We start from the raw sequence: 15,292 nt of genomic DNA, 5'->3' as shown, positions 1-15,292 counted from the left end.
TAGGGTCATTTCTCCCATGTCCCACTCTGATGGGTGAGGAGCATTTCTGGCCTGTTGGGGTGACTCTGGCACGGTGGTCCCTTCCCTCAGCTCCACAGGGGAGACCCCAGAATTTGCAGCCCTCTTGGCTCTGCAGAGAGCCTTAAAATGCGTCTGCAGTGTTAAAAAACCAGCTGTGGGGAAAGTCACTTCACCCCTGTGGTCTCCCTCCCATGGTCCAACATAGTCCAGCCACCCTTGACACTACACCACCCCGCAAGGAGACACACACTTTGGTGACAGCAACCTTCTCTTCTCTGCAGGGAGACCGCGCAGATTGTCCGGACCCTGCTGGAGAGGGTGGCACAGGTGACCCCGGAGAAGACCTGCTGGGAATCCCTGTGCTCTCCGCAGAGCTGCCTCCAGGGTGTGGCCCTCTTGGTGAGGTAAGTAGGAGTGAATAGGAGATATCTCAGGAGGCCTGGGGGCTGGTGTGGTTTGGGTCAGGTCTGCTCTTTCTGGACCTTCCGCTCAGGACTCAGCAGGGTCTTTTGGTGTTTTGCAGGGCTCTCCTCCAGACACGGTCCTCCACAGTGGCCAGGCTGAAGGCATACCTGGCTTCCCACTTCAGCCTGGAAAAAGATCCAGAAGAGCATTCCCTCGCAGAGGTGGCCTTCTTTGTGGAGGTGAGCAGCGTCTTCCTCAGGGTGGGCTTCCCTGAGAGGAGGGTCTGGCCCCAGAGGCTGATGGATGTTTTCCTCCTTTCCCTCTTTTAGCTGCTCCTGAAAGACCAAGACTTTGCTGCCTTAGAGAAGACCTGGATGCTCCTGGTAGCGTGGCTAGTCCACCCCAGCCAGAACATCCGCTACCTGAGCGAAAGGGGACTTCTCCAAATTTATGGCACCCTGAAGGCGGTGAGTGACATCCCTGTGCATGGAGCATCCCTAGGCATGGAGACTCCTCTCTTTGGGGAGCCCTTCCTGAGGCTGGTGCTCCTAGGCATCCCCAGGTGTGATGGGGAGATTTCTCCAGTTGGGTGGATTCAGTCTGTGGAACCCTTGCCACAGGACGAAGGAGAAATCCTTAAGGGAAGGCACAGGAATGCATCTCTCAGTAGGAACCTGATTCCCCACGTGCTCCAATGCCGCATTCTCCCCGCTCTTTGTGCCTCTGGGATGGCTTGAGTCATCTCCTCCCCAAGGCAGTGGATGGTGGCCAAGCAGCATCAAACACGGACAGCTCTGTGGTGCGTTTAGCAGCGGGTGGACTAGCATGTGTTTTCAAGGATCCACCTTTTCCCTCCCTAGGCGAAGAAACCCCAGGATTTTAGTGCCGGGATCCTGGGAGGGCTCAGGACCTCCAGTCTGGAAGCCACATTGGGGGTCCTGGCCTTCATGGAGCGCCTGAGGCACTGTCCATCAGAACACCAGGCCACGGTGAATGTTGTCCTGGCTGCCCTGTGCCGCCCTCTCTTCCACCACGTGAGTACTTGCACGCCAGCCCTCTGCCCCGGCTCTATGAGGGCCGGCCAACCTGCAGGTTCCGACTGGGTTGGAGAAGGGAAACCAGACACCCCCTAGAGACCCATGCAAGCTCTTCTGCATGGTGATGGAGGTGAGGAATTCCTCCCTAATAACAAGCCCTGTTCTTCTTTGTAGGAGGAGGCTAAGATCCGAAGGGCAGCCATGAGGACCCACCTGGATCTCCTGCAGCACCGCCACCACCACCACAAGGGTACAGAGGAGAACATCACGACCCTCATCGCGGTGCTGATGCATGTGGAGGATGAAGACCTGGAGGTAGCACAGGTGAGGGCCCACTTCTTCCTGCCACCCCTACAAAGGGGTTTAGGCTTCCCCAAGTCCAGCCACCCAGTGGCAGGCCCCAGAGTTAGCCTCACGGGGTGGTGAATCCACGAGCTGTCCTGCTGTGGTTTGGCCTATCCAGGCCCTACTCCTTGAAGCCCCCTAAGAGGTTTCTTGGAATCCCTTGGCAGCCTTTTTCACTCCCATTCCGGTCTTTCTTTTGGCAGGCTGCGAAGGACAATCTGAGCCTCCTGGCGGAAGCCCTCCTATGGCACTTGGAGGGCAAGCTGCTGGCGCGGGACTCTTACAGCCTGCAGGAGCTGCTCCACAAGATCGCCAAGCGTCTGGTAAGGGCAGGCCCTCCCTGTCCATCCCTCGGGTCAAATGGCTCAAGGACCTTTGGGCGATGCTTCGCTCACTCGGGATTTGTCTTTGCTCTTGATCCCAGATTCGGCAGCTCGGCACAGAGGACGCCGTGGAGATGGAGGCCACCAAGATCCTGGGCTTCTTCCGCAGAGAGCAGCCTTCAGTGAGGAGAACGGCTGCCCTGCTGATCGGTAAGCGAAACAAGACTCTTGGGTCTCCCTTAGTGGGTCGTCTTGGTGGGCAAAGGTTCATTCTCTTGGAAGGCACTGCCAGAAGGGTGTGGAGGGGCAGGAGCTGTTCCCTCCCCAGGAGGACTGGCCCAGTGCGTGTTAGCGAGGTCTCTTGGCTTAATTTCCTTCCAAGATGACGTAAGAGTCCCTGGAGGAATGGCTCAATCTGTCAGTCCCAGAGGGAGCAGAGAGGGGAGGACTTCCTCTCCTGAATGATGGGAAGTGGGCTGTCCATGCGCAGGGTACTGAACTGTGGTCCCATTTCCTTCCACCCTTGTTTTTAGGTCACCTGGTCCACAAAAAGGGCAGCATCCTCACTGAAGGGAACATAGAGACCTTCCATGCTGGTAAGTGCCGGTTTCTGGGTGGGAAGGGGAAGTTTCTGTGAGGGGAGAGGCCTAGATTTAGGGACCACAGAGCTGGAATGGGCCACCTGTCCCCTCAAATGGAAGGTCCCGCTTGCATTTATATAAATGCAAAAAATAAATAAATAAATCCTCAGGGATGCTCAGCAGTAGGCTTTCCCAGAGTGCAGGGGAGAAAGAGTCAGGACTTGCGCCCTCTTGGTGTGGAAATGGTGGGGCTTGGCCAAAGGTGGGGTGATCTCTTCATGCCATTTCTGAACCTTCTCCTTCATCCCTCCAGCGCTGGAGAGCTTGCTTGGCGACCATGACCCCGAGGTCGGGAGAGTTGCCTGCAAGACAGAGAAGATCGTGAAGAAGGCCTTTTCCGTCCACTCCCGGCATGGGCTGCGGGCTGCCGTTCGGCGCTTGTGGGTGGGCTGTAAGAAGAAGAGACACCCGCCAGAGTACGGTGATCTCTCCACCTGACCGACTGGTGAGCAGACCAAGGCAGGGCTTCACTTGAAGGGTCCCCGATGGTTAGGGAGGGGGCTGGGGCTGCAGGAAGGGTGGGCAGGAATCTGGGCAACCCTCCCTCGTGTTGGAATGCCAGCTTCGGCCCTTGTGGCTGGTTGTACCAGTAGCCAAAGGGAAAGAGGAAAGATCTCTCTTCCCTTTGGGAAATGAGGACACAAATATTCTGCCAGGAGTCCCTGGTGCTTGGTGGTATCATGGGGGAGAGTGTGAGAAGACCCCCCATCTCTGAACCAATGTCCTTCTCTCTTTCCAGGAACAACAGCCCCGTGCTCTCCCCTTGAAGATCAGCAGCTGAAGGGAGGTTCAGGAAAGACCGTGCAGCGCAGGGGCCTCCCAGAAGACCTCCTCCAACCGCGTGGACACAAGATCTGTCCACAAGAAGACATCCAGCAGGGAAGTGCAGTTCTGTCTGAGGAGTGAGGGGGAAGCAGGCTCCACTCGCCTGGCCCAAGGAAGCCCCGCCTCTGGGGTGCAGAAGCCCCTCCCCTTGCTTCTGCTGGCAGGCAGTGGGAGGAGGCTACAGGACCACCCTGCCCCCAAGTGGCCCTTTGGAACCATTCTTGGGCTTCCCTTGGGCCTGGGGAGGCTGTGTGGCCCCAGCAGGAGGGCAAGGTCACCGCCTCCCTCCATTCCCACCAGCTGGCCAAGGAGCGCCCCCTCCTCCTTCCACCTTTCTCCCCTTCCCCAGCGGCCTGGCTTCCCCTGGCAGGGGAAGCCCCATCCAGGCATCCGCCCCCTCCCCTACCGAGGGTGTGCTCCTCCCCCCCTCCACTCCCGCAGCCACGCCTCACTCCCCCCTCCGCTCCCTCCTCCTTCCTCCCAAACCGGTGCAGCAGCAGAGGAGCCTGGGAGACTCTGGGGGCCCCCTGCAGCCCCAGTAGCGCCCCCTGGTGCTGCCCGGTGGCAGGCCAGAGAATCCTCCTCTCCCTCCTGCTCCATGCTGTGGCTGCACAGTGGGGAGCCCGAGGTCAAGCAGAATTCTCTGGCTTGCCCCCCCCCTCAACCCCCAGCCCCCTGCCCAATCCCCACTTGCTGGGCTGCCGGAGTGGAAAGGGAGGAGGAGCAGGGCAACCCCACTGACGCTGCTTTGTGCTTCTTGCAGGCTTGTGCTGCTGCTGGGCGGCTGGAGGAGTCGATCCGCCCCAGAAGAGGAGACCAAGTGAACGTGCCTGCAAGGAGCGGGGGTGGGGTGGGGTTGGGGGCTGGCTGGGACTCCCCCCAATTTTGTTTGCCCTGCCATTCCCTTCTTCTGTGTGACCCTGGGCTTCCTCCCTTCCCTCCCTCCCTCCCAGGGACAGAATGGGCTTTGCTGGTCGTCCCATTGGGGGCCGAGTAGGAATTTTTGGCTTTCCAACAGATCGGCTGAGATGGAAAGTTTTTTTGCCTACTCCATTCTGTCCTGTTTTGTTTCCTTTAGTTAGAAAGTTAAGTGATGACTTGTATCCTAATTAAGTATATTAATAAAGTTGCCCCTTTTGTTAAAAACCATACCATCGTTTCTGAGTTCCTCTTTTCTTCTCGTCTCCCTTGGAGCGTTTGTGCCCACAGACTCCCAAGCTCACCTCTTGGCTGAGGGAGACGCTGCTACACTGCTACAGGTCCATGCAAATGCCTCTTGCTTGGAAGCACTCACTCAGACAATTTCCTTGGATCACTCCAGAGGAGCCCACTTGAGGTTTGCCGCCAATGAGGTTTGCTGAGCACAGGATCCTGGGAGCAAGCTGCACCTTCCAATCGAGTGCCCGGAAAGCACAGCCTTGGCAAGGCCTGGCAAGCTTACAAACCAACACTGACTGCCTCCAATACAGCCAAATATGAAATGTGATTCCATTCCAGTGATTAAAAAGTCCTGCCAAGTATGAAATGCCATTTGTGCAGGAACAAGGCCTTGACCTCCTCTTGTGCTCTTCACATTTCTGTTTTGAATGCGTATTTGCTTCCTTCCTGTGCTCTGTAATAAGAAGCTGGCAGGGATCAAGAGTTCACAGCTCCCCTTTGACAGTTTGGTCTGGTTGGGGAAAGAGTCCTGCTGTTTGGTTTTTGGAGGGAGGAGAGGGTTGGATTGGATTGGTTTGGTGTGTTTTTTTAATGGGGGGAGCTCGCATTTATTTTGATTGGTTGGTTTGGTTTTTTTTTCAAATTCAATTTTTATTATTTTTAACAATATTAATATGTCATTGATTACAAATAGACAAAAGTGGACTTCCCGCACACATCTCTTCATGAATCATCAGCTATAAAGTTTACCTTTGCTATAATAATAGTTCAAAACATAAATTTAAATCCTTACAAACACAGCTAATCTACCCAACCTGCAGGTTTTTTTACTAAATTTCGAACCCTGCTGTAAAGTCCATAGTAGGAAAATAGTTCTTTAGATTCAACAAGAATGGTTTCCAACCTTCTTTGAAGCATTCCAAATTTTGGTCTCTTATTAGTGATGTAAGTTTTGCCATCTCCGCATATTCCAAAAATTTTATCAGCCAATCTTCTTTTGAAGGCACTTCATTACTCTTCCATTTCTGCGGATAGATAATTCTAGCCGCCGTCGAAGTGTACATAAAAAGCGTTGAATTAGTTGTAGAAATTGCACCTTCTATTATTCCCAGCAGGAAGGATTCTGGCCTCTTAGGAAATGTCATTTTAAATATTTTCTTTAACTCATTATATATCATCTCCCAATATGCTTTAGCCTTCCCACAGGTCCACCACATAGGAAAAAAAGTGCCTTCAGACTGTCCACACTTCCAACATTTGTTTGATACATTTTTATACATTAATGCCATTTTTTTGGGTCTCAGATACCATCTATACATCATTTTGTAATAATTTTCTTTTAAAGCATAACATGCAGTCAATTTTAAATCGGTTAGTTTCGGAAAATTGGAGGGGGGGAAGAGAATAAAAGGAGGCTCGCCTGCAGCAGAAAGTTAGTGAAAGCTGGAGGAAGAGTTTAAAGTTGGCGCTAAAGCTGGAATTAGAGCTGATTAGGAGTAAGACCCTGAGGCTATTCACATGATAGTCCTGGGATGTGGAGGGCGGGCAGTGGGGTAGGCAGAGTCCAACTCATCTTCCCCCCAGATGATTCTTGGGCTTTTCTTCAGGTATACTACCATGCGCTCACATGATCCTCACTGCTCCCAGCAGTGTGGATCTTTGGAGGCTGGGATGACACATCCCAACCTTTGGATATCCCACAATGCATAGTGTGTCGAGCGTGGTGCATTGGGGGATAGGAACATATGAAGCTGCCAGTCAGAACATTGGTCCATCTAGCTCATTATTGCCTACACAGACTGGCAGCAGCTTCTCCAAGGTTGCAGGCAGGAATCTCTCTCAGTCCTATCTTGGAGATGCTGCCAGGGGGGGAACCTGGAACCTCGATGCTCTTCCCAGAGCGGCTCCATCCCCTGATGGGGAATCTCTTATAGTGCTCACACGTCTAATCTCCCATTCAAATGAAACCAAGGCAGACACTGCTCAGCTAAGGGGGGAAGACACGCTTGCTACCACAAGACCAGCTCTCCTCTCCTCTGAGACGGGCGCTCTAGGCACCCATCTCTGTGTGCACTCACGCAACAAGCAGCCTGAGCACCCATCTGATCCCAGTGCCGGGGTAAAGGGCACGCTCGCACCCTAAACTTTGTCTAAAGGCCGGGCTTCAAAGTGGGGTTAGGCGGGCCAGCAGCACCGTGCTCCATAGGGATGCCTGCGCTGCAGACGAGCAGCCTGGGTTAAACTGCTTCTGGGAACCGTCTTCCTGAGAAACATAGCTAGAACAGTGAAGAGGGAAGCAGACGCAGGAGAAAAATGGCCCCCACCCACACCCCGATCAGTTAAGAGCAGAGAGCTGGAAATCACGGAGCTGGAATTGCATCTGCTTTGCTCGCAGAAGGTCCCAGGTTTGATCCCTGTCGTCTCCTAAATCTGCTTCCTTGCAATTTCAACCCATGGAATTTCTAATCCAATTTCTATTCCAATCCTCGGGGGCAACAGAGAAAAGCTGCCTGTGACCTTGGAGAGCTGCTTCCAGTCAGAATAGACAATATTGTGCCAGAAAGTTCTGAGCCAGGCGGACCCAGGGTCTGACTTGGTATAAAGCAACTTCCTATGTTTCTACTGGGGGCAGGACGAGAGTTGTGAAGGCCTGGAAGGATGGTCTTCAAATACCCAGAAGATCATGGAAGGAGGAGGGAGGAGTTCAAGAGATGCATCATGACATTTCACAACAGAAACGGAAAAGGAGCAATGTTATATCCATTGTGAAGCACTAAAAAGGACTGTAGAAATGATCAATTCTGAGTGTGTTTTCTCTTATGCAAACTACTTGCCTTCCCTTGGCACATTATAGTTGCTGCACAAGGGTGTGGTCTGGTTTCGTTGCACATCTCGACTGTATGCTAGAACACTAACTCATCATTCGAAGGTCAGGGGTCCTCATATTTGGGTCTCCAGATGATACTGAACTACAACATCCCTGGCCACCATGGCCTTATAGAAGAAGGAACAGACTGGTTCTCTGTTGCTCCTGAGGGCTGGGCTACTACAATCCATGGGTTGAAATGGCAAGGAAGCAGATTTAAGCTAGGCATTAGGAAGAATTTCTTCATTCTGCCTTTGTATGTAGTCCGGAAACTTCAGTTAGTTTAGAATGCGGCTGCCAGATTGGTCTCTGGGGCAACCCGGAGAGACCATATGATGCCTGTTTTGAAACAGTTACATTGGCTGCCAATACGTTTCCGGGCAAAATACAAAGTGCTGGTTATTACCTTGAAAGCCCTGAACGGCTTGGGTCCAAGATATCTTAGAGAGCGCCTTCTTATACATGATCCCCACCGCACGTTAAGGTCATCTGGGGAGGTCCGTCTACAGTTGTCACCAGTTCGTTTGGTGACGACTCAGAGGCGGGCCTTCTCTGTAGCTGCTCCTGGACTGTGGAATGCACTCCCAGCAGAAATTGGTAATCTTGATTCTTTGCTGACCTTCAAGAGAGCCCTTAAAACCCATCTGTTTGGCCTGGCCTTTCAGGGATTTTAATCAGTTTTTAATTGTTTTAATGTCAACCTGGTTTTCAGGGTTTTAATTGTTTTGATAGTTTAATTGTTTTTTAAGTTGTTTTAAATTGGTAATTATATTTGTATCTCTGTTTTAATTGTTTTTAATGTTTTCTGTTTTAATTGTAAACCGCCCTGAGCCATTTCGGAAGGGCGGTATAAAAATCAAATCAAATCAAATCAAATCAAATCAAATCTATCAATAAACAAATAAATAATTTTAAGAGCTGTTCGACAGCGAAGCAGTCTCCCTCATGCAGTGGTAGGCTTTCCTTTGCTGGAGGTTTTCAAAGAGAGGCTGGACAGGCATCTGTCAGAGCTGCTGTAGCAGTTTCCTGTACGGAGTAGTGGACTGAAGAACTCTAAGGTACCTTCCATCTCTGACATTCTATGATCCTGTGATTCCATGGGAGTTGTACATAGGAACATAGGAAGCTGTCTTATACCAAGCCGGACCATTGGTCTGCTTAGCTCACTATTGTCTATACGTGTTGGAGATGGAGTTCCAGTGCATCGACCTTTTGCAACAACTAACCTAATGGCAACTAGGGGCATTGGGATCAGAGGGAGCTAGTCAGGGTCTCCTCACCTGTCCCTGCTTGCCTCTACTCTATGAACCCTGCTTTGACTCCTCAGGTACCTCCTGTGGTGAGTCAACCTTCTTTGTTTCCTCCTAGAGAGATGATGGAGACATATCCCCCTCTCTCTCCCTGATTGATTGATTGATTGATTGATTGATTAAGTGCTGTCAAGTCAGTGTCGACTCTTAGCAACCACATAGATAGATTCTCTCCAGGATGATCTGTCTTCAACTTGGCCTTTAAGGTCTCTCAGTGGTGCATCCATTGCTGTCGTGATCAGGTCCATCCACCTTGCTGCTGGCCATTTTCTTCTCTTGCCTTCAGCTTTCCCCAGCATTATGGACTTCTCAAGGGAGCTGGGTTTTCGCATAATGTGTCCAAAGTATGATAGTTTGAGCCTGGTCATTTGTGCCTTGAGTGAAAATTCTGGATTGGTTTGTTCTGTGATCCATTTGTTTATTTTCCTGGCTGTCCATGGTATCCTCAAAAGTCTTCTCCAGCACCAAAGTTCAAAAGTGTCAATACTTTTTCTATCTTGCTTCTTAAAAATCCAGCTTTTGTATCCACAGAGTGTCACGGGGAAAACCATTGTCCAAACTATTCTAATCTCTGTAGGTATATTCACGTCATGGCATCTAAATATCTTTCCCAAGGCCTTCATTACGACTCTGCCAAGTGCTAGTTGAATAAATGATGATGATGATGATGATGATGATGATGATGATGCTTAGTACCGCAAGACCAGCTCTCCTTCTCAAACAACTTCTGGGAATCCAAATTTAAGAAGAATTTAAGAACGCGCCTAACTTGGACGCTCTCTGCCCTGAAACTTCCCACGTGGACAGTTTGGTGTATTAGCATCATTTTCGGTATTGTGGGCCGCCTCCCCCTCTTTAGATTGCAGGTAAGATTTCATTCATTCATTCATTTGATTTTTATACCACCCTTCCAAAAATGGCTCAGGGTGGTTTACACAGAGGAATAATAAATAACTAAATAAGATGGATCCCTGTCCCCGAAGGGCTCACAATCTAAAAAGAAACATAAGATAGACACCAGCAAAAGTCACTGGAGGGATGCTGTGCTGGGGATGGAGAGGGCCAGTTACTCTCCCCCTGCTAAATAAAGAGAATCATCACGTTAAAAGGTGCCTCTTTGCCTAGTTAGCAGGGTATTGCTCATGCTCTTCCCCAGGGGAAAAAACCACACATTTATTCTATGCAGAAACCACATGCTTTTTAAAAAACAAAAACAAGTTTTACCACAAGCAAGCATTGTGTAAGACTATGGGTAAGACAAATCATATGATATTTATTTAGACTGCCTTCCTGCCTTCCTACTGTCCACCATCCTCTTGCCATTTTAAGCAAATCCAGACTCACAGTTTCATCAAAAATGTCCAGGTTTTCAGTTTTAAACATTTCCCCCCTCCGTTTCAAAACACTTAGGACTTCACTGTGAATATAGGAACTTAGGAACATCGGAAGCTGCTCTATATTGAGTCAGGCCCTTGGTCCATCTAGCTCAGTATTGTCTACACAGACTGGCAGCAGCTTTTCCAAGGTTACAGGCAAGGGTTTCGTATGCTTTGGTAGTTTGTTGGTTCAATAAAAAAATCTTGTCCTAAAAAATAAAATAAAAAATCTTGTCCTAAAATCTTGTCCTAAAAATAAAAAAAAATCTTGTCCTGTCTTGGAGATGCTGCCAGGGAGGGAATGTGGAACCTTCTGCATGCAGTTTTCAAACATTATTCCCTAAAGGAGCATTTTATTGTCCCTTGGACTGTGTTAGGGATGGGGCTGTATTTCAGTGGTAGAGTATCTGCTTAAAGATGCTGAAGGTCCCGGGTTCAATCCCTGGCATCTACAGGGAGAGCTGGGGAAAACTCTTGCCTGAAACTCTGGAGTGCCACTGCCAGACAGAACAGACAATATTGAGATAGATTGGGGTTCCCAACAGGGGGCACAAGAACCCCTAGGGGTACTTCAAAGGCTATCAGAAGAGCCAGTGTGGTGTAGTGGTTAGAGTGCTGGACTAGGACCGGGGAGACTTGAGTTCAAATCCCCATTCAGCCAGGAGACTAGCTGGGTGACTCTGGGCCAGTCGCTTCTCCCTCAGCCTAACCTACTTCACAGGGTTGTTGCGAAGAGAAACTTAAGTATGTAGTACACTGCTTTGGGCTCCTTGGAGGAAGAGAAGGATATAAATGTTAATAATAATAATAATAATAATAATTATTATTATTATTATTATTATTATTTATTATTATTATTACAAGACAGGTCTCACCAGAGGAGCCAGACAAAGAGTGCCTCTCCCATCAACAATATGGTGAGACGTAACTTTAATAAATCTATACCGGATTGGTCGTCGCCCGGGTCAACAAGGACCGCGCCAGGTGCTATAGTCCCGGGACATCTGGTGGCAAGTGGGCTACAGGACTCAGGATCTTCAGTTGAGCAACCAGGGCTGGAGATAGCAAAGCTACTGGAAGAAACGTCGCTTAACTGAAAAAAATATACAAAAAATGCCAAGAAGGAAATAATGATATGTTATTACAAGTCTAGTCCAACTAGAAGAGGTTATTTAAAAAGAATGTACCAAATTTGGAAAGAGAAGCATCCAGATACAGAAATAATAGAAAAAAGGCTAGCAGACCAGAGAAGATTCAGAATAAGAAATAAAGTATTCATAGGAGTTGAGCTGGAAGAACTGCAAAGAGCAACACAGGCTCAAGATATGGAAGAAGAATTACCACCAACTGAAGCAGTTGCTCAGGCACAGATGGAGGAGGTGTTGGAAATAGAGGATACCACCGTTGCTGGACTGTTTCAAAATCAAAACCAGGCTACCTCCCCTTTGCCTTCACCTCAAAAACCCAAATGCCGTTTTACAGGAAAGCAACAAGAACTAAAGCAAAAAATAACTGAGCACATGAAGCAAACAACCACCAGGGTTCGACTTCCCGCTCTAAAAACAGTTGCCAAAAAACAACTTGCTCAGGCATTAAAAGATGTCAATGCTGCACTTGCAGAAATAACAACCAAGAATTTGCAAGAAACAAACCAACTCATGTACAGTGCAGCAACAACAACAACACAAGAGCTCGGATAGAAGATCAGTGGACCTGTCAAAAAAGAAAGCAGTACATCACCTAAATGGAAGATTTGATTAGAAAATAAAATCTCCAGGCTTAGATCAGATGCTAGTAAATTGAAAGATATGACAGGCAAGAAGCTGAAGAAAGAAAACACCAAACAGTATCTGATCCAAAAATACCACCTAGATTCAAGGAAAATTAGAGAAGTCCTGGAAATAATAAAGCAGCAAATAACAGCAGTATCAAAGAAGATTATCAGATATGAAGCCAGAATTACACAACACAGGCAGAATCTCCAATTCCAGTCGAATCAGAGACGTTTCTACCAAAGCATAGAAGGAGAAACTGCAAGAAATGTAGAAACGCCAAATAAAGAAGAAACAGTGCAATTCTGGCGGAAATTATCGGACAATCCAATAGATTATAATAAAAAAGCAGGCTGGATGAAAGAAGTCAAAAATGTAACCAACAAATGCAAGATCTAATAATAACACCAGAATTAATCAGTGAAAGAGCAAAGAAAATTAAAAATTGGACTGCGCCAGGCGACGATGAACTGTATGGCTTCTGGCTTAAACACCTAACAAGCCTTCATAAACAACTATCAAAACAGTTCAATCACATTTTGCAAGGAGGTGATATTGAACAATGGCTAACAACTGGGAAAACTCATCTCATAATGAAAGACCCAGCAAAAGGTGCAGTTCCAAGTAATTATAGACCGATAACCTGTCTGCCAACCATGTTCAAATTATTAACTGGAATAATAGCAGATGAAGTGATGCAACACTTATTAACTAACAAACAGCTTCCAGTTGAACAGAAAGGAAATTGCCCGAACACCAGAAGCACAAAAGACCCGCTGCTGATTAACAAAATGATTTTAGAAAACTGCAAGAGAAGAAAAACCAATCTAAGTGTTGCATGGATTGACTACAAGAAAGCCTTCGATTCATTGCCTCACACATGGATACTAAAATGTTTAGAAACAACTGGTGTCAGCAAAAACATTCAGATATTTATTTAAAAAGCAATGAGCATGTGGAGTACACAGTTAACAATCAATGGCGAGGCACTTGGACAGGTTAGCATTAGAAGAGGCATTTTCCAAGGGGACTCACTATCCCCTCTATTGTTTGTAATCGCCATGACCCCACTTTCACAAATACTAAACAAAACAAGCCTCAGATACCAAACATCTAAAACATCCAGTCAAATCAACCATCTGCTGTACATGGACGATCTGAAGCTGTATGGAAAGTCCCAGTCAGAAATCGAATCACTGCTAAACACTGTCCGTATATTCAGTAGCGATATAGCAATGGAGTTTGGACTAGACAAGTGTGCTGCACTAATAATGAACAGAGGGAAAATAAGAAAAACAGAAGGAATAGAACTGCCCAATAGAAGCAAGATCAAGAACCTGGAAGAGAAAGAACCTTACAAATACTTGGGCATTCTCCAGGCTGATAACATCGCACACGCTGAAGTTAAAAGAAAAATGGGAAGTGAATACATCAGGAGAGTCAGAAAAATCCTCAAGTCCATACTCAATGGCGGGAACATCATACAAGCCATAAACACCTGGGCTATACCTGTTATGAGATACACTGCAGGAATGATAGACTGGACCCAGGCAGAGCTAGAGACGCTAGATCGTAAGACCAGGAAAATCATGACCATCAATCGTGCTCTGCACCCCCACAGTGATGTAGATAGGCTTTACCTCCCTCGCAGCTCAAGTGGAAGAGGAATGCTGCAAGTCCATCAAACAGTAGAGGAGGAGAAAAGAGACCTTGAAGAATATATAAGGGACAGTGAAGAAGATGCACTTCAAATGGTCAAGAACGCACAACTATTCAACACCAATGAAACAAAACAGGCCTACAAGAAAGAACAAGTCAAGAACCGAGCAGAAAAATGGAGAAATAAGCCCCTGCATGGTCAATATTTACACAATATAAGTGGAAAATCAGACATCACCAAGACCTGGCAATGGCTTAAGAATGGCAACTTGAAGAAAGAAACAGAGGGTTTAATACTGGCTGCACAAGAACAGGCACTAAGAAGAAATGCAATAAGAGCCAAAGTCGAAAAATCCACAACAAACAGCAAGTGCCGCCTTTGTAAAGAAGCAGATGAAACAGTGGACCACCTGATCAGCTGTTGTAAGAAGATCGCACAGACTGACTACAAACAAAGGCATGACAAGGTAGCAGGGATGATACACTGGAACATCTGCAAAAAATACAAGCTACCTGTAGCCAAAGATTGGTGGGACCATCAAATTGAAAAAGTTGAAGAAAATGAAGATGTAAAAATATTATGGGACTTCTGACTACAAACAGACAAACATCTGCCACACAATACAGCAGATATCACTGTAGTCGAGAAGAAAGAAAAACAAGTGAAAATAATCGACATAGCAATACCAGGGGATAGCAGAATAGAAGAAAAAGAAATAGAAAAAATAAAATAATAAAATACAAAGATCTACAAACTGCAATTGAAAGGCTGTGGCAGAAAAAGACCAAAATAATCCCAGAGGTAATTGGCGCCCTGGGTGCAGTTCCAAAAGACCTTGAAGAGCACCTCAACACCATAGGGGCCACAGAAATCACCATCAGCCAATTACAAAAAGCAGCTTTACTGGGAACAGCCTATATTCTGCGACGATATCTATAACGATTGACAATAAAATTCTGGCATCCCAGGTCCTTGGGAAGGACTCGATGTCTGGATAAAACAAACCAGTCAATAACACCTGTCTGACTGTGTAAACAAGAAATAATAATAATAATAATAATAATAATAATAATAATAATAATAATAATAATAATATTTTCCCTTCTACGGAGTGAAAGCAGCTACTCTGGTGAGAACGCAGGTGGCAGGATGGGAAGGAATGGAGCAGCTCCGTCAAAGTGGCCACTGCAAAAGCAGGAGCATAACAAGGTTGGAGTGGGCCCAGAGACGAGGTTTTACAATGGGCCCCTCGCTGATTGATTGGTTGGTTGGTTGGTTTACACATTTCACAATAAATAGTGCACTCACACTCATATCCCCAATATGTATCACATCCCCTAACCGCCCTGAGCCATTTTGGAAGGGCGGTATAGAAATCAAATAAATAATAATATGAATATGGTGAATATTTATAAAGTTATATTTATATCTATTACTATATAGTTATAGTTATATTTATATCTATAACTATATATAGTTACAAATATAACTAAATTTATATAGTTATATAGTTCACTGCCAGAACTATGATCTCAGGGAACTAATGGTGAAGT

At 47.2% G+C, this 15,292-nt stretch overlaps 1 protein-coding gene across 1 annotated transcript; it reads left to right on the top strand.

Annotated features, from left to right (window-relative positions):
- The first annotated feature begins 1,337 nt into the window (after positions 1–1,337).
- LOC128332537 (uncharacterized) lies at positions 1,338–3,715 on the top strand. The gene is made up of 7 exons (XM_053266882.1): positions 1,338–1,460; positions 1,638–1,787; positions 2,012–2,131; positions 2,233–2,341; positions 2,665–2,727; positions 3,026–3,217; positions 3,512–3,715. The coding sequence occupies exons 1-6, from the start codon at positions 1,374–1,376 to the stop codon at positions 3,208–3,210; spliced, it is 714 nt and encodes a 237-aa protein (XP_053122857.1). The 5' UTR covers positions 1,338–1,373; the 3' UTR covers positions 3,211–3,217; positions 3,512–3,715.
- The last annotated feature ends 11,577 nt before the right edge of the window (positions 3,716–15,292 follow it).

Source organism: Hemicordylus capensis, chromosome 7 (assembly GCF_027244095.1).
Source record: "Hemicordylus capensis ecotype Gifberg chromosome 7, rHemCap1.1.pri, whole genome shotgun sequence".
Taxonomy (NCBI): Eukaryota; Metazoa; Chordata; class Lepidosauria; order Squamata; family Cordylidae; genus Hemicordylus; species Hemicordylus capensis.
The sequence above is the reverse complement of the archived record's forward strand: the minus strand, read 5'-3'. Positions and strand labels throughout refer to the sequence as shown.

Coding starts and splice junctions, on each gene's coding strand:
- LOC128332537 (XM_053266882.1), top strand. CDS start 1,374: ATGGAGCGCCTGAGGCACTGTCCATCAGAACACCAGGCCACGGTGAAT. Junction 1,461..1,637: donor GCCGCCCTCTCTTCCACCAC/GTGAGTACTTGC, acceptor TCTTCTTTGTAG/GAGGAGGCTAAGATCCGAAG. Junction 2,132..2,232: donor ACAAGATCGCCAAGCGTCTG/GTAAGGGCAGGC, acceptor TCTTGATCCCAG/ATTCGGCAGCTCGGCACAGA.